The sequence below is a fragment of the Atractosteus spatula genome, chromosome 3, assembly GCF_055471065.1.
Source record: "Atractosteus spatula isolate fAtrSpa1 chromosome 3, fAtrSpa1.hap1, whole genome shotgun sequence".
Lineage (NCBI taxonomy): Eukaryota > Metazoa > Chordata > Actinopteri > Semionotiformes > Lepisosteidae > Atractosteus > Atractosteus spatula.
Genome location: NC_142708.1, coordinates 66,255,246 through 66,280,758, shown reverse-complemented (window position 1 = coordinate 66,280,758; position 25,513 = coordinate 66,255,246). Strand labels below are relative to the sequence as shown.

At 41.8% G+C, this 25,513-nt stretch overlaps 1 protein-coding gene across 1 annotated transcript; it reads left to right on the top strand.

Annotated features, from left to right (window-relative positions):
- Positions 1-13,824: 13,824 nt before the first annotated feature.
- Positions 13,825-22,040, top strand: tmem256 (transmembrane protein 256). Its single transcript, XM_088912273.1, has 4 exons — positions 13,825-13,935; positions 17,417-17,454; positions 19,503-19,583; positions 20,472-22,040. Exons 1-4 carry the CDS (start codon positions 13,854-13,856, stop codon positions 20,613-20,615), a joined length of 345 nt encoding a protein of 114 aa, XP_088768399.1. The 5' UTR covers positions 13,825-13,853; the 3' UTR covers positions 20,616-22,040.
- Positions 22,041-25,513: the final 3,473 nt, after the last annotated feature.

Genomic DNA, 25,513 nt, shown 5'->3' with positions numbered 1-25,513 from the left:
GTGTCCTCCGGTATCCTCTGGATCCTGTTGTTACTGCCTATTTGGTTTCCGAGCAGCGAAACGATTTTTTTAAAACAAACATATTAATGAAACAGCACTGACCTCTACAATATGAAAATACACAGCCCTACCAGTCGTTTTCATCAATGTTTAGCTGCAAAATCAAAGATACAGCACAACAAACTATATATCATAAGAATGAAGACCACGTCTACTTCAAACTCATGTATTTTAAATCCCAGTCTTTTTATATAAGATAATTTCCCTATGGTTATATATCCACATACTGCTAATTTGCCATTTTTACAGTAAAACATAATCATAAATCTAAGATCTTGATTCAAAAGATGTGCCTAGCTATTTGTTATGAGGTCTGCTGCTCTATTAGGTGAAACTAGCTGTCACTCAGTGAAATCCAACCATTCAGAGATTTAGGGGAGGTATACAGGTTTTTTCCCTTTGATTTTCTGCCTATCAATCAAGTGAAGATCAAAGAAACTGTGACTGTACCAGTCTGTTAGCAGTCTGGCTGTTAGAGTCTGGAGATCTTATTTAAACTGTGTCAGGACCTAGCTTCATAAAACCTCGTGCTGAAATGTTTTTTGTTCTTGTTCTATCAGTTTTAGATTTTTAACCAAAGTACATATTGACATATTGGAGGAGGAAGGGGAGGAAGGGGAAAAAAAAATGTGTGTTTTCATGCTCTACAACTTGAAAAATTGATTTTTGAAGACAGACAACGAAAATCACTTGGTTTTTTTTCTGATTTTTTTTCCTCTTGAATATTCCCTCCTGTACATGCGGAATAAGACATATAACAAACCTGATGTTTCAGATTTGACACCCAAAATATTACCATGAATTCAAGCCCAGAGCCAGGCTGTACTGTCTAGACTTTCCCAGATAATGTTTAACAGCACATCCTTCCAGGAGGGCGGGGTGTTTATTGTCCCATTTAGTGAGCAGGTTTATGCATGTAGCATAGACATTGTAATATGTACTCTGCTATTAGCTAATTTATTACATTATAATATAATGGGAACTATCCACTTGGGAAGAACACAGTTGCTCATGTTGCTACTGGGGTTGGGTTTCAAGTCAACGTGACCTTGGCCTGCAGCACATCGCCAACCTGTGGCCAGAGAGTGTAGTGCAGTCAGGGAAGGCTGCAGTGGTCCTCCCTGCTGTACCATGTCCCTTCCGTTTGTTGAGTTGGTTTGAAGTGCAGAAGAAGAGGAACGACAGTTACAGAAGCGCATTGCTATTTATCGCCGACTTCTGGAGAAACTGGTCTCATAGTGGAAGATGAAACTCTTACGATGACATCCCCGTCCCGGGATTCTCAAGAGTAGCCCAGCCCTGCCCCAAAGTGGGTAGGCTTTGGAGCCCAGTGTGTGGTGGTGCCCGAGATGGTAGAAGGTCAGACTGCTCTGTCTTCTCTGGGATAATTACAAGTGTTGGGTGAGGCGATGTCGAACGCATCTCGAAATCGAGGATCCGGAAAGATTAAGATTAATTTGAACAGTTCAAAACAAAAGCTTTTCTCCGACCCCAAACCTAATTTTCATGAGCTTAATGTTGTAAGGCAGGAAGCAGCAGTAGGTAGGACCCTGTGCGTGGCAAACTCGGGTGGAGTCAGGTCGGGAGGTAGACAGAGTTCCAAAACAGTATTGTACTAAATGAGAGGCGAAGTCGTGGTCAAAAGGATAGCGCTGAGTCGGTAGCCAAAAAGTAATAATCGACGAAAGGTGAGACTTGAAACTAGTTTTGGAGCTCAGGGAGGAGACCTCAATAGTGAGCGAGGTACAAGAGGAGAGTGAGGGTTTAAAGAGTGTGCGGTGTTAATTGGTGCGTGGACGCTCAGAGTGAATTGACCTTTTGGGAATGCGGGAACGCTTGCATGCTTGTGTGCGGTTCATGACACTTAATAATGTAGCGCTCTCTGGTTCACGTGGGTATGCGCCCTCGCCTCTCCTGCCTCAAGTCGGCCCCCCACCTTCAGAGACTCGAACCCAGGCCTCCGGCATCACTCAACAGGGACCCAGCCAGTTCAGCTAAAAGGAAATCTCCCATCAGCCCAACGGCTGCGGTCCCTGCTATTCACAGGGAAGGGTGGTGACGTCACTGCGCTGGCAAGCCGGCTCTCACAACCTGCAATGGTGGCCGTATGCGTTACAATAAGATTCCAGGCTTCACTAATAATGCACTTCCTGCCATCAAACACGTAAGTCGCACCACCCATCTCTAACACAAGCCTACTCTTGTCCACGCTGTAGCTTCACGTGCTGCAAGGTCCATCACATTCTGGGTTTCTTCAGACGAGGCTGTGGCATTATCAGCGCGAACATTATCTTCCCTAGCCCTGACTACAAGGCCTTGCTGCTTGAGCTCCCAGCTTGCCATCTGGAGACAAGAGAAAGGACTGATAGAGTGTGTGCCCTGAATCCTTGTAGTGGTGGTGAAGTGGTTCCTTATGAGTCAGGCTGAAAAATCTTTAGCAATTCCGAACTGACTTCTAAAATGGAGGGAAACACTAGTTATTCCTTTTTTATATAATTTATTTGATCAGAGTTTTTTTTTCTATACTATTCAAGTATGAACAGAGGATTCTGAAAAGATATCTAAATGCATTCCTAGCTACTTATGTAGTCTGTGTGAATTTCTTTCTCCAGGCTCAATGCCCAACTGGAAATTATAACTAACATTGAGCTTCAGAAGAATTGTGACTAATTTAGGCAAACTCCCACTTTATCTCCTGCAGATTAATCTTTTAAATTCTGCAGCCTAATGGACAAAAAGTGACTGTGAAAGTTGTGATATAACACTATTTTTCACATATTTAATTACAGAGGCTGTTTTTAACAACAATGGATTTCTCTCCTTTTCTCTTCATGTCTCTTCCTTGCTTTGTGTGAAACTCCTAAATCTATTGGTTTAAACAGCACTATCTCTAGTGAATCACTTACTTCACATATTAACACTTGCTGGTGCTGGCAACTCTAGCTGCCCATCTGCTTTCGCCTGACTATTTAATTTAGATGCAACAAAACATGAAAATATATAAACTTTTCACACATGATTTTTTGTGGCTTTATCATAAAGTGCAAATTCCTGTCATATGGACCTGTTAAGTATTTTTTTCAGATTTGTTTCACCTACTCACTAAATCACAGTCAGCATGGCTAATAATCCCACACAAATCCTTATTGGGGCAACATTGTGGAGCAGTGGTTAGCATTGCTGTCTTATTGCACTGGGGCCCTGGGTTCAATTCTGAGGGTGCTGCCTATGTAGAGGTTGCTTTTTCTCCCCATATTCATGGGGGTTCTTCAGGTACTCTGGTTTCCCTCCACAGTCGAAAGGCATGGACATACTGGTAGGTTGATTGTCTTCTGGGAATGTTGGCCCTGGTGTGAGTATGTGCATGTCTGTGTCTGTCCACCTTGCAATGGAGGTGGCGTTCCAACCAAGTAGTCCCTTGTCTTGGGCCGGTTGCTTGCTGGGATAGGCTCTGACCCCCCCATGACCCTGCATTAGAAGAAGCAGTTATAGGATGAACTGTATTTTAAAGTTGGAGAAACTTGAAGAAGGTGATCTATTTGTCCTCTCCAACAGTACCACAAACATTTATGCAGCAGAGAAATTTACATTAAAGTAGTGCGGGTTTTCGTTTTGGATTTTTGTCAGAATGTAGTATTCTTAATTCAAGCCCTTATAATTTCGAACATTTTTACTTTAAAAAAATACTTTTTTTTACTTTATCTTGGCAGATTTTACTTCAAGAGCTTGTTATTTAGTTTTTGTTCAAAACTCATAATTTGCATATATATAATCTCATTGGTCTCCATTTAGCAATCTACATATTTCCACAGTTATGCTAGAATAAAAGATTCAGTCTTTTATAAGGTTGAGAGGAGGAAGATGTGGTCAGGTGGCGTGATGGTGTTTAACAGTGCAGTTGTGTAAATGTGTGTCTTTGTTTTGATATATTCTTTACAGAGAGAAAATCACTCGTGCTCTCATGACTAACTATTGTATCTGTGTTTATTTTTTCTGTATATTCTTGATGATTTTGATGTTTTTAAAGAGAGAATTAAAAGAGTCCTTTAAAGGGGGGTGTTTGGGAAGAAAAAAAGCTGAGTTACACCTAAAAATATCATACTACACTCTCTTCAGGAACTGCGAAAATGTAGTGTAGGCGGTATGACAGACCACAGTGTTATTATCTTTATTACTTAAGTGACACATTTATCCAAGAGATACAATGTATTGTACTTTAATGTAGTGGTAATGTAATGCAGTCATCTAAGTTATAAACAGTAGTAGGTAGTTTACATAATGTAGTACAGGGTCTTATACAGAAAATGAAACAGTATAATAAATAAAGTGTAAATACAGCTAATTACAAAAATGACTACAATTTAAGATAATGAGTTGTTCATAAGACTGTCAAGATAGTCTTACCTGATCTGTTTTCAATGGTTGGTGTAAATTGTAGATGAGCTCAGTTGCTCTGGAGTCTAATTTGAGCAGGTGATCATCATAATCCAATACATTCTTTAAGAATTGACTGTTGAAAATCTCATGGCTGAGTCTGTCTCACTACAATCTAGAACAAGAGACACAAGCGTGATTTTGTTTCTGTTTCATACCATATTTCTATATTTAAAGACTTTCCGGTGGGAAATATGCATAATTCATTTTGAACTGCGTTCCAGGGTGTCACATGTTTTCAAAATAAAGATAACTCTGTAACACTCTATTCAATCATGTGTCACATTTTAATAAAAGATGTTTTAACACCCCAAAGTAGTCATCATGCATGTCATTATTCGGGCTATTTTGCAAATTGGTAGGAGAGGAATTTTAAAAAACTCAGGCACTCATTGGTAAGGAGAACTGTGTAACACCTCTGAAAGAATTTATTGAAAGCAGCTGTTTAATACGCCACACACACATTACATTTATTATCTGAAGCTTGCATCCTTATCCTTCAGAGGCAAAGCCTTAAAATTGCATTGGCAATTGTAAATATTTATACTCTCGCAAAATCACGGGAGAAATCCATTGTCTTTTTGCCTCTCCAGATAAAATTGCTATTCCAAGTTTTTGCTGGCTTATTTTCTCTCTCGCACATCAACATGAAAAAAAGACGTGGAGCCTGAGTTCTTTGACACTGAACATCACACACAGCTGCCTAATGCTTCTTGACACCGTTACTTGTCCAAGCACGAGTAAAATCAAAGCAAAATTCAGAAACCTCCTTTGAATTGTTCGTTGATAACTACATGCTTTCCTTCATGATCTGATTGTATCCAAGGTTTTAATTAACTGCTATTAAATAATTGAGAGTTCAGGCAGAAAGAAGACTGGGAAGATCTGGATTGCAGCCAATCCAACCAGAATGCAAACACGTTTGACTTCCAACAACACAGCAGAGGTTCCTGTTACATTAAAGTGGCTCAAACAGAGGAGCTCTCCTCCAGGGTAAGGTTTACCCATAGTCTCAAATGGCTGCAAATGTTGGAGAACATAAGAGAAGGCAGGAGATAAACAATAAACATCTGATTCTTCCTTCTTTGCTGCTGAAGCAAAACACGCCCTGGACATTGGCATCAAGGAATTCTGCTAGAACAACAGATGTTACTTGATTCATTGACCAGCCTGAACAATGTTTGTGCGCAGAAAAGCTGTTGGAGGAGAACACAGTCTGTGGCAAATGTTTGTCTGGTTCATTGAATCTCTGACGCATCAGTCCAGGAAGTGAAAGATACACGTCCCACCTTGTTAAAATAAGATCACTTTATGGGACATATTCAATTTAGTGTACTAGGAGTTTGTCTGTTCACATAACCCAACTTGCTCTCCATAAGACACAAACACACAGGGAGAGAAGCTTGGAGTCAGAGCACAGGTTCAGCCATTTATACAGCACCCCAGGAGCAGGTGGGGTTAAGGGCCTTGCTCAGGGGCCCTCTGCCAGCCACAGGATATGAACCAGCAACCTTCCAGGCAAAGGCGCAGATCCTTAGCCACAGAGCCACGGCACCATTACTGAAGTCTGCTGAGAAGTAACCGCCAGAATTCCTGGTGTCTCCCTGCACGGTGAAGCATTACACTTTGTGCATTCTTTAAAAACTATAATAACTGATAAATCAGACCTATCAATCCTAAGTAAAATATCTCTAGGTTTGCTGCCTCATAGCTCTGCAGCCCTGGGGTCAATACTGGACCTGGGGCGCTATCTGTGTGGAATTTGTAGGTTCTCCCCGTGTTCATGTGGGTTTGCCCCTCCCCCAGTCCAGAGACGTACTGGAATGTAAAATGGCTTCTGTGAGAAATGGCCGTGGTGTGAGTGTCCCCTGCGATGCACCGGTGTCCTGTCAAGGGCGTACCTTACCTTGCCCCTGTTGCTTGATGGCACAGGCTCCATATCCCCTGCCTGAAAGAAACTGTTCGAAAATGGATGGGTGGATTAATATTACGAAGACTGTATTTTCCAGCACAATAGATTATGATGGTCAGGCATGGAAATAATACCTGTACATACTGTATGGGGTGAGTTTTTAGGCTTTTTTCTCTTTTCATCTCTCATCAAGGACTTAAGGACAGTGGAGACCACTGTTTTGTACATGTTTGCTTTGCACGTGCATGTCCTCAATGTTTTCGTTCCTGGAAAACTCAAAAGCAGAGACAGAAAGTCGTGATGTTCTGACTGAAAGCTGCAGCATCCAAATCATCACAAGACCTGCTAGATTGCCTTCAGCACATTCTCAGGTGGCAGTGAGAGACCAGTGCACCAGTGCACCAGTGAGCTGGGAGTGGAAGGCTGCATGAGTAGCACAGATCAAGTGGCACAGCTTAAGAGCTCCCCCTACTGGATTTGCTATGTCAGCCATTAATTCACATTGCATTTGGCATTCAGAGTGGGCCATAGCCCAGCAACTGGGAATTCTTTTTCAAAACCTTTGAGATCGTATCTTTTCCCCATTTTTTAGCATCACAACCTTAGCAGCTGACTGTGGTTTACAAAGATAAAAGCACAGTAACGCTGAACATATTTTATTGAACTATGGAGGAAAGCGTGTACTGTATTATGTAGAGGAGTGTGGTAGAGCATAATTAAACTGTAGCAGAACATGGAAAAACATGGTGTAATGATGCAAATAAATGCAAGTAATTTAGTATAGTATTTTTTTCCACAATATTATGCTCAAGTTAATGTTTGTTTTTCCTGTTAGCCATACATCTGTGCTCTGTAGTAGGATAGAATGAACTCAAAATTAATGGGCATTTGCAGAGAAAAACAGGAATTACAATATTTGTTGAAAATTTCTAGTGCACCATTATGATTTATTCATTCATTGAGTCTTGTGTGTTTCATTATTATTTTTATTTGTTTTAATAATACACACGGGGGCGGCGCAGTGGTCAGCATTGCTGCCTCACAGCATTGGAGCTCTGGTTCAATCCCTGGGGTGCTGTCTGTGTGGAGCTCACATGTTCTGCCCATGTTCACGTAGGTTTCCTCCAGGTCCTCCAGATTGCTCCCACAGTCCAAAGACATGCTGGTAGGTTAATTGGCTTCTGGGAAAATTGTCCCTGCTGTGTGATTGTGTGCATGTCTGTGTCTGTGTGTGCCCTGTGATGGACTGGTGTTCTTGCACCTGTTGCTTACTGAAACAGTCTCTAGTTCCCCCGTGACCCTGTACTGGATAGGCAGATTAAAAATGGATGGATAGATATATAGCACACTCATTGTAAACTAGAATTTATTCTTGAAAGATTTTGCTGGAAAAATAAAGAAGTACCAATGTACACATTTTGAAGTACTAATGACTTGTTCTGATCTTTAGCTCTATCCAGACTACAGTCCTAAAGATGATAGTGTACAGACCTTAGTGAATGCTAAATACAACCGTGTTAATAATTGCTTCTATCGCTGTGGAGAAAGCAGTGATCAAAATATATTGGTGTATACATTAAACAAAGAAAATAAACTTTCCTGTTTTGCTGCAGCTTTTAATCAGAGTTTTGTAGAGTGGCTTTTTAATCAATTTTACCTTTTCCACTTCACATACTTCAGTGAGTTCACAAAGCTCATTTGTTCAGCTCCATTCACACCATAATTACAAATATAATAGCTTATGTTTCTTTCTCGATCTTTTGATTTTAGATACAGATTCTGTTTGGCTTTTATTATTTATATCTAAATAGCCTGAAGTGCCTTAGTACAGTTAACTGACTGATATAAACTGAATTGCCATATTGGTGGGTTGGCTCACAGTAACTATTTATTTTGTTTGCTGGAATAGCAGTGAACAACAGATGACCACAAAATTGTTCTTGAATTTAAAAGAATTAGGAGGCGGGGGAGTTACCTAATCATTAATTTGCATCTAAAATAGAGAAAGTGATGTTTCAAGGGGGGTGGGGGACACAAAGCTTACATACCTGTGTTCTTCATTAAAGCAATGGCTGGCCTTATCAACACATTGCTCACTGAACTCTCCTTTTCCTACTTCTCCCCGATAGGTTTCTTCTGAAAAAAAAATGATAGTGAATAAAATATCACTCCGGATTCAAGTGGCTCATGACAGATTGAGTTTGCAGGTGTGCTTACTGTATTGTGACAAGAAAACAGCAGTCTTACCGCCGCCACAGTCAGAGCAACGCATTTGTTTGCCTCATACAGTACACTGTGTCGACACACTGCTTCATTCAACTTCCTGACAACAGGAAAATGTTGGCGGAATAGGAAACTTTAAGAGATCGGCCAAGGAAAATCCACAAACAACTCAGTGTTTTTTTTTTTCTGAGGTGGATTTTTTTTTCTTTTCTTGATTTCAAGAAATAAGATGTTGGAATATTAATAATTCATTTACTCTTCTGCTATTATTTTGCCCGTTCATGAATAATGGATTGACTGCTAGATATTTTTAACATGCAAGACTAGGCTGTTCATTCTTGCAGGATTTTCATTTGCTCCAAAACAGCTGGGTCAGTCTGGTCAGTGACAGAGGCCTTGAAACAAAATCTGTTTTTGTGTGTCTCTGCTTTCCTGTTTGTCTCCTTGTCTGGCCTTCTCTGTCAAATTCATAATTTTTAGCCGTTTTTTAGGGTTGTGCTTCTGTGTTATACAGCATATTCTCCCTTCTGTATCCTAGTTCCTGTCTGTTTGGTCAGTTTCTTTTGCTTTGTAAATCAATCTTCTGCTTTTCCACTTTGTACAGTATTTCTATTTGCCAGTATCTGGGAGACACGTCCTGTTGACGACAGAAAGCCCACTTTTCATTAAAATCTTCATTGTGTCTTAATTAAAAAATGCATTCTCAGACACTTGGTGTACACCTCAAACATCTCATTCACTGAAGTGAAATGAAATGAATGTCTCATTTATACACTTTAATATGGATTTACCCATATTATTATCCTAATAATATGAAGACTTTTGCTTTATTCCCAAATGGAAGAGATATGGAAGATATCTCTTCCATTTGGAAGATATGGAAGAAGTCACATTCTAGCCTTATCCATCCTACCTTCCTGCTTATACATCACTCACTTCCTGAGCACCCCCTTCCCATCTTTTCTCCTACTTGGCATTTGCTCTTGTCGGACACAGACCTTACCTCCCACTTTTCTACAGTATCTCCACCTTTTGTCCTGTGTTGTTCCTGTGCATTCTGAAGCCTTTTTGCTTCAACTCTTCAACCTCTGCCTTGCCACACTCCATGGAAAGTAACCAGCTCAAGCTGTTATCATGATGTCTGCTCTTCTCTACAAGATCCTTTTGATGTCGTTACCCTTTCCAAGAGCTCTGGCACAACCTCACCCCTGGGGCTGCATATTGTCCCACCCTTGCCTCAATCCTGGCTTAATCCACTCTCTTCCTCCATCCACCCCCTGTTATGCCTTGATTCAGCTTTAGGCATGTTCAAACCCAGCCTGTCTCCGGTGTTTCTTTTCTATTTATTTTTTCTAAAAAAGAAGTTTCTTCCTTTCTTCCTCTCCCTGTAGAAGTCCTACCAGTTACAGAGATGTTCACTCTCCTTGTTTACAGCCCTCACCTTCCCTGGCACCTGTGCCAAGTCACAGCCTTGACTGTGGTAGAGACGGGTTCCCTCCCCTGCTGGTGTCCACAAGGTGCAGAGTTGGCCCACAACTCACATCATTGCAGCATGTTCCCTAACTAAACTCCAGTCCTGGATAACAAGCAGCAGAAATTAAACCCTAAGAAACAAATAATGGTGATATCCATCATTTTAGCAACTGTTGACATAGGAATATGAGTGTCATCCTTGCCTCTTGAATCTGCGCTTTCACTGTAGATATATGACACTGTACCTGTTCTGAGGATGTACTGTAGATTTACTGGTTGAAGTCAGGAGCCATCTTTGGCCAGCCAGACTCAAGGCTTTCACTTGCTATCCCCCCCAGTCAGAAATGCTGAATGACTAAATTAGTTTGGAATTAAACTGAAAACCTTTCTTTTATTTGACATTGGTGTAAAGGTAGATTTGTATCTGCATATATTTGTTTCTCTGTACAGAACACTGATATCCCCCGATATGAAGAATACTATATAAATATAGAATATATACATATTACACAAGCTTCCAAGATGACGTCAATTGAAAGTGAAAGGAAATGGGACATCTGTATGACTGAGTTTGGGTTTCTCAAGAGATTAGAGAGAAAAAAGCCCTGTAGTAATCTTATTAATCCAGACCAGGTAATAAGCACAGATAGTGGAGACAATCTGTAATGTATTCAGTTTTCTGCCTTGAATAAATTGTGCCAAGAAGAAAAAAAAGAATTGTTTCACTTTGAGAGGGTGAGATATCTGGCAGTGCAGATTTCTTACTCGTACCAAACCACTCATCTGGAGTTTAGAGATAAAATTTGGGAAGGACAAAAGTTAACTATTGTAAACACCTCCATTTCCTGATTAGAGTTATACAGTGCCCATCTAAAACCTACAGATTAACTAGACGTTTATCCTAGTTTCTGTAATCTCTCCTGCAATTTTTGGACCTGTTTATATTTCTGAGTGTATTAAGGCCATCAGGCCACAATATCTGACTCATGAAACCAACTGCATGTCTATTATAGGGCTCTGAAAACGCAGTCTGTTAATAACTGACTTTCCATAGCTCAAGAGTTAGAGCATTGTTCTTGGCATGTTATAAAACTGCAGACCTGACAGGGTTTCCTACTGCATCCACTTTAAGGGAATAGAAGTATGCAAAGGAGATAGAGCAAAAAGCATGTCAATGCTATACAAAGGCAACTGAATATGGTTCTGTTAAAGTCACCCCCAAAGAACTGGCTGAATAAATCCACAGGTCTCCTGGGGTTACTGTTTGAACTTTTCCCAGGCCAAAGGAATTGTAGTCACATTTCAATGGGCAACACTGCACTTGGACTTTGGTTTTAAAAGCTACTACACAGAAGAGATATGTGTCAAACGCCCATTCAGGATGTAGTGCACAGCACTTATGTTAAGCGCAGCATTGTGGAGCTGAAGACAGATCCAGTGGCAGGTGAGTAGCAAATTGCAGCACAGACAAGCAGAACAAACACAATCCGAGAGGGCCGTCAGGATATAGGCAGGGTTCAAGTCCATGAAAACATAAGCAATGGCAGCAAAGGAGGGCTGAGAACAAAAACTGGGGCACATGTGAAGGATCAAGAAACTCAAAAGACTCGAGCAAGAAGTCAAAGGGAAAATACAAAATCAAAGGGAACAATGAGCAACAATCCCAAACCAAGAACCACAGAAGGAAAACGCTAAGACGAGGTGATGACACACTAAGACTACGCTCCCTAATATGGCAGGTCTTAAATTGCCAGGTATCAAATGCGTTCTGGTCAGGTTCCAGCCCATATCTTGTTGTCATGGCAACAGCCTGTTTGGCTAGTTGGACACCGGATGTAATATTTTGATGTCGAGTAGCGATATTACAGCCCATGATACAGGAAACTACAAGCACAGATAATAATAATAACTGCTTACACTTATATAGCGCTTTTCCGGACACTCCACTCAAAGCGCTTTACAGGTAATGGGGACTCCCCTCCACCACCACCAATGTGCAGCCCCACCTGGATGATGCAACAGCAGCCATAGTGCGCCAGAACGCTCACCATGCATCAGCTATTAGTGGGGAGGAGAGCAGAATAATGAAGCCAATTCATAGATAGGGATTATTAGGAGGCCATGATTGGTAAGGGCCAATGGGAAATTTGGCCAGGACGCTGGGGTTACACCCCTACTCTTTTCAAGAAACGCCATGGGATTTTTAATGACCACAGAGAGTCAGGACCTCAGTTTTACGTCTCATCCGAAGGACGGCGCCTGTTTACTGTATAGTGTCCCCGTCACTATACTGGGGCATTAGGACCCACATGGACTGCCAGGTGAGCGCCCCCTGCTGGCCCCACCAACACCTCTTGCAGCAGCAACCTTAGTTTTTCCCAGGAGATCTCCCATGCAGGTACTGACCAGGCTCACACCTGCTTAGCTTCAGTGGGTTGCCAGTTGTGAGTTGCAGGGTGATATGGCTGCTGTCACTGTTTCCTGGACTGTGATGCAAGAAAGACGACATGCTGACATGACTTTGGGGAAAAAGCCGAGGTTGGGGCTGAGAGTGGCCAAAGACAGTCCCGGGGGAAAAAACAGCAGGGAGCTCCCTCAAGCACCTGGCTGAGGTGGCCACCAGGTGGAGCACCTGGTGTGAAGCAAAGAAGCAAAGAATCAGTGACAAGCTGGCCGGACACTGGTGGAGGAACTGGGTAATGGGTAAGTCCACCTATTCAGTGTGGGAATAGTGTTAAGGCTTTTTCCTCAAGGTATAATGAACACTTCTCCTGAAAGGAGGGCAAGACTTGCCAGTTGCATTTTTATAATCAAAGAAGTCATATCAATTCACTTTGGACTGAGGTGCTTGTCAGTGGTTGATTGAAACAGGGTCTTAAAGCTCAGATGCGCACTGCATGTGGACAAAGAGAAATATTTTGATTACATACTGCAGTCCTGGAGATTATTTTTGAACATGAAGACAGAAAGAGTGCATCTTTTTTTTTAAAAAAAAAGAGCATTATTTATTTTATCATACACAGAGAATTCAATGGCAATCAACAGCCAGGATAATTGTTCCATACGAGGAAGACCAATGTACAGTACCAGTACAATAGTCATATGGTTGTAAAGAAAAATAGTAAAAAAACAACTATAGGAAATGATGACGTATGAAGAAATTGGTAATAAAATTAAGGGTGAAAGGAGATAAGAGTTCATAAGTGCTCAAAAGATTGTCAGATATCTGACAGAGAAACGTTACTGGCTGTACACCAACAAACATTTAAAAGACGGAAATATGAAAATCCACAAGAAACCTATAACCTCGGGAAGGGCCAACATCTGTGTACAAGAGAAGGAGGGCTTGTTTATATCTGTTACATGATAGATCCACATACGGAAAAAAAGATTTTTCTTAATTTCTTTAAAAAGCAGAACACGGTTTGAAAATCGTTTTAATAGAATAGATGGAATACTGCTTGATACCCCAAAGAGCTATATTGCTGTGTTCTAAAAAACAATCATTGTAATCGTCAAACACCTTGCCTAACTAAACACACCGAAAAAAATAAAAACTTGCGAACTCGGTGTGAAACTCGGATTTTAATCATAATCTTCATCCCTGTTGTTGTCAGCTGTAAAACTGCGTTATAATGATTCGCCATGTTGGCTCCGTTTCCACTGGTTTTGCACTCAACCCGCAAGCGGCTTCGGAGCCAAAATGGCATCCGTCTGACGTCACTTCGACAGTCACGAATTTGGTGTCAGAATGAAGGCAACTTTGTTTTTCCAGAGACTGGCGGGTGTTTCGGGGGCTCTTGCAGTCAGTGCAGGTGCATACGGAGCACACGGTAGGTCTATGTTTTAATCACATATTTCAAAAAGATTACTTTCAGAAGACAGCAGGTGGGTTTGCGATCTGTATTTTAAGCAATTACACGAGGAGAGGCCGAGTCTTTCAGAGTTCAGTCGCAGGGGGAGCACTTAAAAGATTTTTAAAACACTAATGCAGAACGTTTTTTACACCACGGTTCATTCAGACGCTACATAAAGCGTTTAACTACACACAAGAACGAGATAATAGTATACAACTATTTATAAGGTTTTTGAACGGCATCGTCGCAGATTCGAAGCAGAATATGAGGTTAAAATGAATAAATAAAGCAGGACATTCAATTATGTCGATATTAACAAGCGATATGCGTAAATAATACTAAGGGTACACGTCCTCCACAAAACTGCTGTTTCACTGAGTTCAGCTGACCCCTTCGTCTTAGCGATTTCCTTCGGGAAACTTGTTGAGTAAATCATTACTCTGTGCATTTCCTGTTCGGAAATGTGTTCGTATGTTTGTTGAAATATGTTTGTAGTTTTGCTCCAATTAATGAACACAATGCAGTTGAAAGTGACAACTGTATACGTTTTGGCACCTTTAAACTTAAGAACTGAATTGTTACTGAGATTGAGGCGAAGAGTAACACTTCACAACGCAGGAGCAGCTGAAGAGAAAGTTTTAAGAAGTGTCGAGCTTTGTAGCCGACGTTAGTACAGATACAAAACAGAAATTCAGTTGTTCAGTCCAGGCCTGGATATAACTAAGTTTCGTTTTCTGAAAGCAGCCACTGGGTTGCGAAATTAAGAGTAGGATTTATTTAATGCTGTGGAGTTTGGCCTTACAGAAGGCAGCAGTGTGCTCACCCAGCACACAGAGGTCAGAAATCACTACTGTGTTGAACTGAGTTCAAACTTGTGTGGAGTTGTCCATTCATTAGCAGAGAATGGAGTTGTTGAGGGAGAGTTGGGTAGTGGGTTTGTTGACGGAGAGCAAGCAAGAACTCTTACTATGATTGCTGGGTTTAAAACCCAACCCCCAAAATGGCTAAACTGTTATCTTAGCTCAGTGCCTGAGCAGTGAGAGTCAGTTGTGTAGTAAGGGAGGTGCTGTGGTCAACACTCTGGTGGATACCTGACGGGGTGTGTTCATGAGAGGGTGGAGGTGATAAATCCACCAAGTCAGCTTCAGTTTTTCAGCAAAAAAACAAAGGAAAAATAGGGTGGCAGTACGATGGCGCACTGGTCATCATTGGGCATCTCGCAGTGCTGGGGACCTGGGTTTAATTCCTTTGTATGTTCTCTCTGGGTTCATCTAGTTTTCCTCCAGGTGATCCGGTTTCCTCCACAGTACGTATCACATACTGTACTGGTACTGGAGGTTAATTGGCTTCTTGGAAAACTAGGTGTGAGTGTGCGTGTTTGTGTCTGTGTGTGCCTTGCAATGGACTGGCGTCTCATCCAGGGTGTACCCCGCCATATGCCCATTGCTTGCTGGGATAGGCTCCGGCTTCCCTGTGACCCTGAATGGGATAATGCGGTTAGGAAATGGATGGAAAACTGGGATTCTTCCCTGAAATGTCATATAATTTTGTTTTAATATACAGTCCCTGCAAATGTTTGAAATGACAGTCTTGGCTGCTAATGCAGTCAGACTGGTGTCTACTGAAGCAGGCCTTCAGAACTGCTTGTGCCATTTAGTTTTTTTTTGTTGCACCGCTGTCTGAAAATGCTCTCTGCTAAAACCATTCAAACGTCCTTCTCCCAGTCCCACGGCAAAGAGCTTTGTTTATCGACAGCAAGAGGGCCAGGCTGCAGCAACACAAGAGGTTTGGATTAAAAGCAGTCGGTGTAGTTCATACATTTTTCATGTTCCCTCCTGTAGCTTGTGAGAGTGTTCATTTCCGGGATGTGTCTAGCTTAACTCAATATCGAGTGGCTTTTTGATCATTTCTATTTGAGTAAGAAAATGTAGTGGCTTTTAAAATTCATTGGCCGTGGAAAATAAATTCAAGGTGAGGGCTTTTCATTGCATGACAATATTGGGTTTTTTTTTTTTTGGAAGGAAATTATTATCCCCACTACATGAAAAGGCTCAGGGGAGTTTGCAGTTGTTTTGTAAACCAGAAGATGTGGGTCATTTCAGAAATGTCAGACGTATATTAAAAAAAAAAACCACGATGAGTGTGTTTTCAAAAATGAAATGTTGGACAGAGGAAGTGTGCTCTTTCATCGCTGGGTAGAACATCGATTTTGTGAACCTTCCCATAGAGAAAAGAGGAGATTGAAATCTAAGAAAACGAAACAATTAAAACGCATTGGGATGCTGTACTGGACCGTGGTGGTGACGCGGGAGCTGGGTTTTCAGACGAGCTCTCCGTTTTCCGGTCGATCTAGGGGCCTGTTCTCGCCTGTGGTCATGAGCTTTGGGTAGTGCCTGACAGAATGAGATCGGGAGTACAAGCAGCGGAAACGAGCTCTCGCCATAGCGCTGCTGGGCTTACTCTCCATGACGGACGTGCAGTCCGGGGTGAGCTTTGAGTCGAGTCGCCGCCCTTCTGGATGGAGAGGAGACTGCTCAGGTAGTTCGGGCAGCTGGTGAGGTTGTACCCTCGGTGTCTCCTGCTGGAGGGGTACCAGGCACAGCCCACTGGGAAGAGACTTCGACGCGACGGACAGACACGGGACACGCTGGAGGGATCAGATCTCTCGGCTGGCCTGGGAGCGCCTGGGAATCCCCCCAGGAGGAGCTGGAGACTGCTGATGTCTGGTGTGCCCTGCTTAGCTCTGCTCAGCCTGTTACCACCTTGACCCCTGCCAGGAGCAAGCAGTTAGAAATGGATGGATGGATGGATGGATGGGTGAATTAAAATAAGCACTAAACGATTGTGACCCACCAGCATCAGACTTTGGTTTTCTGAAATCCTAGCATTTGTGTTTACCAACATGTCTTTTAGAATTCTGTTCTGTTGTTAATTATCTGTGTCAAAACAGTCTTTGTATGATCATTGCATCTATCCTAAACCCTGGGCTCACTGAACCTAATTTGAAAAAACCAAACAGCTGAGAGTTACTTTTTTTTATCTTCCTATGAATTATAATTATGGTAAGGTTCCGTAAAATGTTTCTTTTCTTTAAGAGTTTCCTGCGCTACTGATTTTTGAAGTTTTGAAGCTGCTTCAAGTCTTCATGTGCTCTCTGTGTGTTCTTAGTGGGTAGTGTGACTGAGAAAAATAAACTCTCCAGTTGAGGGCACAAGTGGAAACCATGTGGAAGTGCATTTAAAAATAAGAACAGGGACCACTTTACACAAAGGGTTGTGGGAGTATGGCACACGCTTCTGAGCCATGCTGTTGAAGCTGATTACCCTTCTTCTTTTAAGAAACAACTGGATTCGATCCTCAAATCAATGAGCTACTAATTACCCAGCAGGCTAGGTGGACTAAATGTCCTTCTCTTGTGTGTAACCTTTCTTCTGTTCGTGTGTCCCTTGTTGTCTAGGCTTCCGGAGGAGTGATCGCGATGAATACCTGAAAGAGGTACGCTGATCTGTCAGGCCCCTGCTTCTCTGCTCTCTTCTGTATCATATGAGACTTGACACTGCCGTACGGCGTAGTTTGTCTCTTTGGTTCTGGCTCTTTTGAGAAATTCCATCGCCAATACTTGATGTCGCCATTCTGATAGGGAGACACAGGAATCTTTCAGCCACCTTAATGTAGGCATTTGGTGATTAAGCTACCAATGGATCTTAATTGTGATTTTATTCTTCACAGCACTGAGTGAGGTTCCACCCATCCATGCATTTTCTAAACTCTTTACCCAGTGCAAGGTCAAGGAGTAGCCGGAGACTATCCTGACACACAGGTGTACGCAAGGCAGGGAAAACCGTGGAAGTGATGCCAGCCCAGTGCAGGGAACACACAGACACAAATACACGCACACACTCACACCAGGACCAATTTTCCCTGAACTTAATTAACCTACTGTACCAGTGTGTCTTTGCACGGTGGGCCGAAACCCACGCAAAGCCAGGGAGGACATACAAACTTCATGCAATAACCCAAGACCCCAGCACTGCTAGGCAGCAAATACCAACCACTGCATGACTGCTCTGCCCATGATTAAAGTACATTAATTATAAATGAAGTACCCAGAGCTGACACATTACATTTTTAATTACTGTTTATGCAGGTTGATACAGTTGTCAACCTTAGTATCATCTACCTTACTAATTCCTTTCTTTTTCCAACCTGACATTTTTAATAGATCAACCTGAGTTAAAATGATTAGTGCTTTATTAAAGCTATTTAGGAGTGAAATCATGAGAACTTCACTCTTATTCTTTAACATGCATGCTCAGGTTTCACATAGGAGAGTAACTGCTAATGCCAAATCCGCTTTAAATCAACCAGGTGTGAGATATATGGTTTATGAAATACACGAGCAATATATGTTCAATTTTTTAGAATTGAAGTTTATTTTGTGATCCTCAAACAAGATTAAGAACCTCTCCCTTTATGGTTTGGAGTTACTGAGCTGCAATGTAGCCCAAAGCAAACTAAGTTACTTTCACACACATTAAAAATGACTGCCTTTTGCCTGTATTGAAGCAATATTTTCTGTGTGAATATACTTTGTTGACATTTAAGCCATAAACTTAATGGCGAAAAAAGACTGCAAAGTAGCAGTTATGATGGCCTCATAATATGTTTTGTTGTGTTAAAGGGTAATACAGTATCAAGCAGCTACTACAGCAGGACTCACTGGCTTTTGATTTGTAATGCATTATTAATATGACTACAGCGGCAAGATATTAAGGGAGTTCTTATTAATTCTAAGAATTAATGAAGGATTGTGGTTAGTAGATCCATTGTTGTGTAAACTAAATCACAGTACACAGATCTCACAATATGCGATTATAAATTAATACAGATGGGGAAGAAATCGCGATGCTTAAAGTCAAAAGTCAGTACCCAGCATTCTGTCTGAAAATGTCTCATTTGATGTAAGTTCTCTGACTGGTGGTTATCCCATGCTACTGTGTGTTGTCATCACGTGTAGAACTGCATAGCTAAAAATTGTCTCTGAGATGAAGTGCCTCACGTGTTCTGTGCTTTGGTTCCCCAGTGTGATGTGGTATTAAATAGGACAATAAGATACGAATGCTGTACTGATAGGCCAGGTGTTTCCAGTCTGAAGAGGAAACCTTTAGGTACAGTCAGGAAACAGGTCTGTCTCTCTGCAATTGAATGTTAGATTATCCTGTTGAATTATTAAGTGAAAACTGGTTAGCTACTATGAAAGTTACAATCATCATTCAGTGTTTTATTCTTTTGTTTCAATTTGCTATCTGTTTTTGTCTTTTATGCCTGCTGACTAGGAAGTTATCATCTTCAGTTTAGCCCAGCTCATTGCAAAGTTGTCGTCTTGGACAAAATGTTGAATGCTTGTATGGGGTAATTTAGTGAATAACATAGTTGGAGGTGAAAGGTACCCATATTGTGTACAGTCACTGAATGTGAAGATATAACTGGAGTCATCTGTTTGTTACAATTAAAATGTCCTTGTTTTATGCCTTTTTTTCTAGATGTTTGAAACAGCCAACAAGTACCACTTCCTTCATAGCCTGGCACTACTGGGGGCTGCGCGCTGCAGGAAGCCAGTTGTGGTAAGTTGGAGCTGAAGAAAAGGTCATGTCTGTATGTGAACCAGAGTGGCTCATCAGGAAAGAGGTCATTGTGGCTGCCATGGCGTTGGGCACGTGACTCCTCCCCCTGGATGGGACACTGGTCCATCACAGGGCTAACCCCAGCAATACTGCTGCCCCCTTATACAGCTGGGTAAAGTACCTCGCTCAAGGGGACAACAGTGGGGACCCACCCATAGCAGGGACCCACAACTTTCCCACTTTACTGTGCTTCCCCCCCCAAAAGATTTTAAAATGATATACTGCTTATTCCATGACTTCCTGTTCCTATTTGCAGAGGTCTAATAACCTTGCTTTTTCCAGTTTTTGGCATATAACTTGAAAATATTTGTCCTGTACTGGCTGAGATGGTACATGAGGATGAGTCAGTACATGTAAGACCAGATCAAGTTTGTCTATACTCATTGTGTAAGATTTTTACCTGGTGGTGATTCAATTAATCCAAGGTCCTACAGTTCACACCCATCCATTCATTTGCCAACGCGGGGTCGCAGGGCAGCCGGGGCATGTCCCGGCAATTAATACACACAAGGCAGGATACACCCTGGACAGGACACCAGTCCATCACAGGGCACACACAGACACACAAACTCACACCAGTGCCAATTTTCCCAAAAGCCGATTAACCTACCAGTATGTCTTTGGATTGTGCGAGGAAACCAGTGTACCAGGAGGGAAACTGGGGTGCATTCGGCGTTTTCTCCCCATGTCCGCATGGGGATTCCTCCTGCTGCTCCAGTTTCTTCCTATAGTGACCCTGAATTGGATGATGTGGTTAGAGGTTGGATGGATAAACACAAGGGAAGGCCTAGCATGTCTGACCAAGTAATCTGATTTGTTTCTTTCCAGGCTGGCACGTTGCTGACCTCTGGCATGGTAATGTTCTGTGGGTCCTTCTACTACCATGCAATCACAGGGGACCCCACGTTCAGCAAGGCTGCGCCCTGGGGGGGAACGCTTCTCATTGCAGGCTGGGCAGCAATTGCCCTCTGACCTCAGCCTCACATTCCAAGATCCCCTGCACTGAGGGGCAGAGTGAGACATCCCTACTCTCTACAGAGAAACAGTCTAAAAGGTATACCAGAGCAGTCTGGTTTAAAGGAGACCACATGCTAAATGAATAAAGTGTGACCTTTCAATGATAGAACTTTGTCATTTTGAGATGGGGGGGGGGTGGGAGCATTAGGTTTGTTTATTAATTCCATTAAAAAAAGTTTAATTTTATAAAGGAAAGGAAGTGGTTATTCTGGAAGGAGAGACTGCTAATAACAGTAGAGTACACACACTTGTTTGGTTTGAATTGAAATTGAATTTGAAAGCTGTGAGTTTGTGTTTCAGAGAGGAGGCATTAAGAACTCTTTTGTCTGTTGATTAAAGGCTTCAAATATAAAAAAGGAATAGGGTGTGAATAACTGGAAATGTGACGGTAAGTGTCAGGCAGATTAACATTAGCTTTGTAGTGCAGTTGCTGCTGTTTCTTATCGTGGAGCGATACATGGATGATCTCCTGAAGTATAATTATCCACAGATACAGTATTGTGCTTAAACATCACATGAAACTTGATTGGCCATGGTCCATTCAAATCTTTATACACTAATAATACAAACCTTGAAAAGCAAGTGCTGTGTTGGGTGACTGTGTTGTTAATATTGATTTTAATGTAATCTGCTCATCACACAGTTTTCTTTTCTTAAAGGCTTTGGCGAGTGTTGGTATGATGACTGTAGTGTGATTGGCCTGACTTTTAACACCTGGCTCCCAGGCAGACAGTATTGATTTCAATCCAGTCAGCAGTGATATTTAAGCATTGTACAGCTGGGTACTTATTTCCTCTATGTCTGTCTGGTTTTGGTGCACTGCTTCTTTTCCTTTGTTTTATTTGTGAGCAGATTGTAATTGAATTTACCATAATTTCAGATTAGACTCATGGCTGTAAAGAACACAAAGAACTAATCCTGAACACTCTTTTGTGAGGTTTTGTTAATCTCTGTAATAAGTTTAGACTTGCTCTTTGAAACTTCACTAAACTTGGTTGAAACACTATTACTGATCAGTGAAGTTGTTTTTGCAGGCTGCTGGTAGGATATTATTATTATGGTGATCAGTACTGTCAATGTATTATTTGTCTGCTGCCTATCCCACATCTCAATGTGAATTTAAACTCCGTCATTTTGACTTTTTAAGACCATAAATATATTTTTTAAATGCATGTTCTGGCATGTTTGGCCTTCTGATGGTGTATTTGATTTTTAAGGGGTTTTTTTTCACTCTGTTATCATCAGTGCAGCTGTGTTTCAAATAATTGAGATGCATGAATCTGCATTCATATCCTCCACTTAAGTAGACCACTTTTAATTCCATATTTTGTGATTCTTATTTTCCAGAGCTACTGTCAAATAAAGTGATTTAAACTTTGATATTTGCATATTTTTCTTGGTTGCTCATCAATAAGTAAGAAAAGTAACTGCACTGACTTTTATTTACCTTTTGGCCGTATATCTATCCATCCATTTCTAACTACATCATCCAATTCAGGATCACAGGGCAGCTAGAGTCTATCCCATCAAGCAAACGGGCGCAAGGCAGGGTACGCCCTGGGCAGGATGCCAGTCCATCGCAGGGCCCACACAGACACAAACACACACACTCCCAGATACCAATTAACCTACCAGTATCTTTTTGGCCTGTGGGAGGAAACTAAAGCACCAAGAGGGTAACCCACATGAACACAGGGAAACGTACAAACTCCATGTGGAATTCATGGGATGGAGGATGCACCCAGGAAACGCTCCAGAAGAAAGCATTGCTTTGCTTGGCTTGTCTGAAAATAGAGGTCAAACTCTAAATTTAAATTAGGAAATGCAAGCTGAGTGTGTGTATGTGTGGAAGGCCAGATGACTCCTGGGCCATAGCAGGATGGATTTAGGCTTTTTGTTGATTTCAGAATGGGGTCCTTGTTACGAAACTGGGTGACAGTACTGTATGTTTGAATGGATGCCTAGCAACAGGAAGGCTTTTGTAATACTGATTGTTAGCCCTCAGGGGAACATGAGGTGGCAGGAGTACCTCTGTCTTTACTTCTTCCCTAATTACCTGGCCTCCACAGCTGGCTCTGGCATTTTCAAAGGAAATGTTTCAATGTGACATTGTAGTTGAAGTGCCTGAGGGTGGGGCAAGTCGTGTGGTTTGAAGTGAATGTCTTTTGATCATTGCTTTTTTCTCCTGGGATGGAGTGAGGGAAGGGAAACGATTTTGTGAAACTCAAAAAACAAAGACCTGGAAAGTTATTTTAGGTCTTATAGGTATCATTCCAAGGTCAGGGATACACTTAGACAGCCTCAGATAAGGAAAGATGGCATGTGATTTGAAACCATCCAACCTTTGTCCACTACAGGGTCATGTGGGAGCCAGAGCCTATCCTGGCAAACAATGGTGGCAATGTAGGAAACACGCTAGATGGGACGCCAGTCGTAAGCTGTAGGGTACATATAGACACAAACGCGCTCGCACGAGGGAAGCCAATGTATGTTTTTGCACTGTGGGAGGATACCCAAGTGAACATGGGGAGAACAAACAAACTCCATGCTGATAACAGCTAGAAGATTGAACCCCAGTGCTGTGAGGCAGCAATACTAACTACTGTGCCACCTGCCTCACCATCCAAAACTAATAAGGCATGACTTTGAAAGAGAGTGAGCTTGAACAGCATGGCTTGGCAGCTTGTTACAGACATCCACAGCTCCTTATGAAATGGAGTGCTAATGGTTCCAGTCCCAAGTGCTCAACATTGTTTAATCTTTAAAACCCTTCAGTTAGATCCTTTCAAAATCTTTTCTGTCCAAGACCACAGGGACCCTGTTCCTTTAACATGTGACTTTCTTTAGCACCAGGAATCATTGTGTTCCGGTTTTAAACTGTTACAGGGCAGCGATCTCTTTATATGGTGGTGATCAACATTGAACACATCATTCAGAATTACAGGGTTTTTGTGTAAACCTTGATTGAAATTCTACATTTTCTTTTGCTAACAAACATTTGCCTTTTTTATGCTCAAACTTCAAGTGAATAGATCTAAAAATAATAGGGAACGACATACTGTAGATGATGAAGTAAGATTTATGAGAAGTAATCAATGTGCTGAGCCTCAAAGCAAAGTTACTCTTCTGTGCATGCATGTATATTTTATGAATAATTGGGTAGTTGAGATATTGATTGCATGATTATTGCCTTAGTTTTGATCATCATTCATGACTGGCTGTGATCTCCTCAAATGAGTGTTGCATAAGCTTTAAATCATCTCATGAATGAGAGAATTTTAGTACGTGGTGAATACTACTGTATGTGTGTGTATGAATGGTATGTGGCAACAATACATCAGATCTGGTATAACAGTGGGACCACGTACAAGTACCTGGATGCACATTTTGTGCTGCTTAGGTGTTTCTTTTGAGAGAATGTAAAGCTGGTCGATCTTCTCCTACCTGACAATGGAGACATGGTTGGAGTTGTTAGGGTTTGGGTGGTGGGGCTTGACTGTCTGCATTGTGTATTGTAAAAGTGGAACACGAACCAGAGGAAATTAAATGCAAGTGCATTTCAAACCAAGAACACTAGACACTTCCTTACCCAAAGGGTGGTGGGAGTGTGGAACAAGCTCTAACCACCATGTGGTTAAAGTCAATATTTTGGCTTCTTTAAAAAAGATGAGTGAGATCCTTGGATCAATTAGCTACTAATTACCAAACAATCTAAAAGGACCACAGGGCCCGTCACTGGAAACCTTTCTCTTGCAACATGTTAATTGCTGAAGAGAGAGAGAGACCCATCCAGGTGAAATTGTGAATTATGCTGTTGGGCACTTTGTGATACTCCAGCTGCTCAGTGATGATGCTATCTACAACACTAGAGAAAATGTTTTGTGTGCATTTCATTGTCAGAAATGCAGGTTTTAAGCATTTATATTACCTAATCATGGCTTCAATGCAGAAACCTTTAATTTATGGAAGGCTGGGACCACTGCTCTGTTTGAATGTCTGTCCTGACTATATCTGAGGTATTGCATCCTGACCTGACCTGTTTTTCATGAAACATGAAATGGGGTGATGGGCTGTCATACCCTTTACACACAAAGTCACAAGGTAGGATAGATAGGGTGCACACATGGGCTTCTGAGCAAGCAGATGATGGCTGTACAAACAGCACTCTTCCCTGTTCAAACCAGCCGGAGTAAATCAGTCTTGATTGTGAAACAGCCTCCTAAAATATAGAATGACGCATTTGGACGTTTATACTCTTGAGATCTATAAAGGCAAGATCAATTAATAAATCATTTGCTGCAGTACCCTTCAGACAGCTTGCCACAGAGGTCTTCCCAGTTTGCAGTAGTTAAGATTGCTGTCTCACCTTGGGTTCAGTTCCGGTCTTGGGGTGCTGTCTGCATGGAGGATGTTTGTTCTCCTCATGTGTGCGAGGGTTTCCTCTGGAATCTCCGGTTTTCTGCCATGGTCCCAAGACATACTGTACTGATAGGTTACTGAGCTTCTTGGAAAACTGGTCCTGGTGTGAGTGTGTGCGTCTGTGTCAATCTGCCCTGCGATGGACTGGGGTTCTGCCCAGGGTGTACCCTGCCTTGAGCCCATTGATTGCCGGGTTCATCTTTGGCTCCCCTGCTGTATTGGATAATGCAGTTGGAAAATGGATGGAATATATCAAGAGCTGACCGTATGGGCATGAAGTAGATACAGGTGGCACCGTGCTGTAATCTCATTCTCATTGGAGATGAACCCATGTGTAAGATACAGGTGACAAAACTTGAGCTTTTATGCCTGTATAGTACATATTGAGAATTTAATATTTTCAGTTAGCTTCTATATATATTGTTCAATGGAAA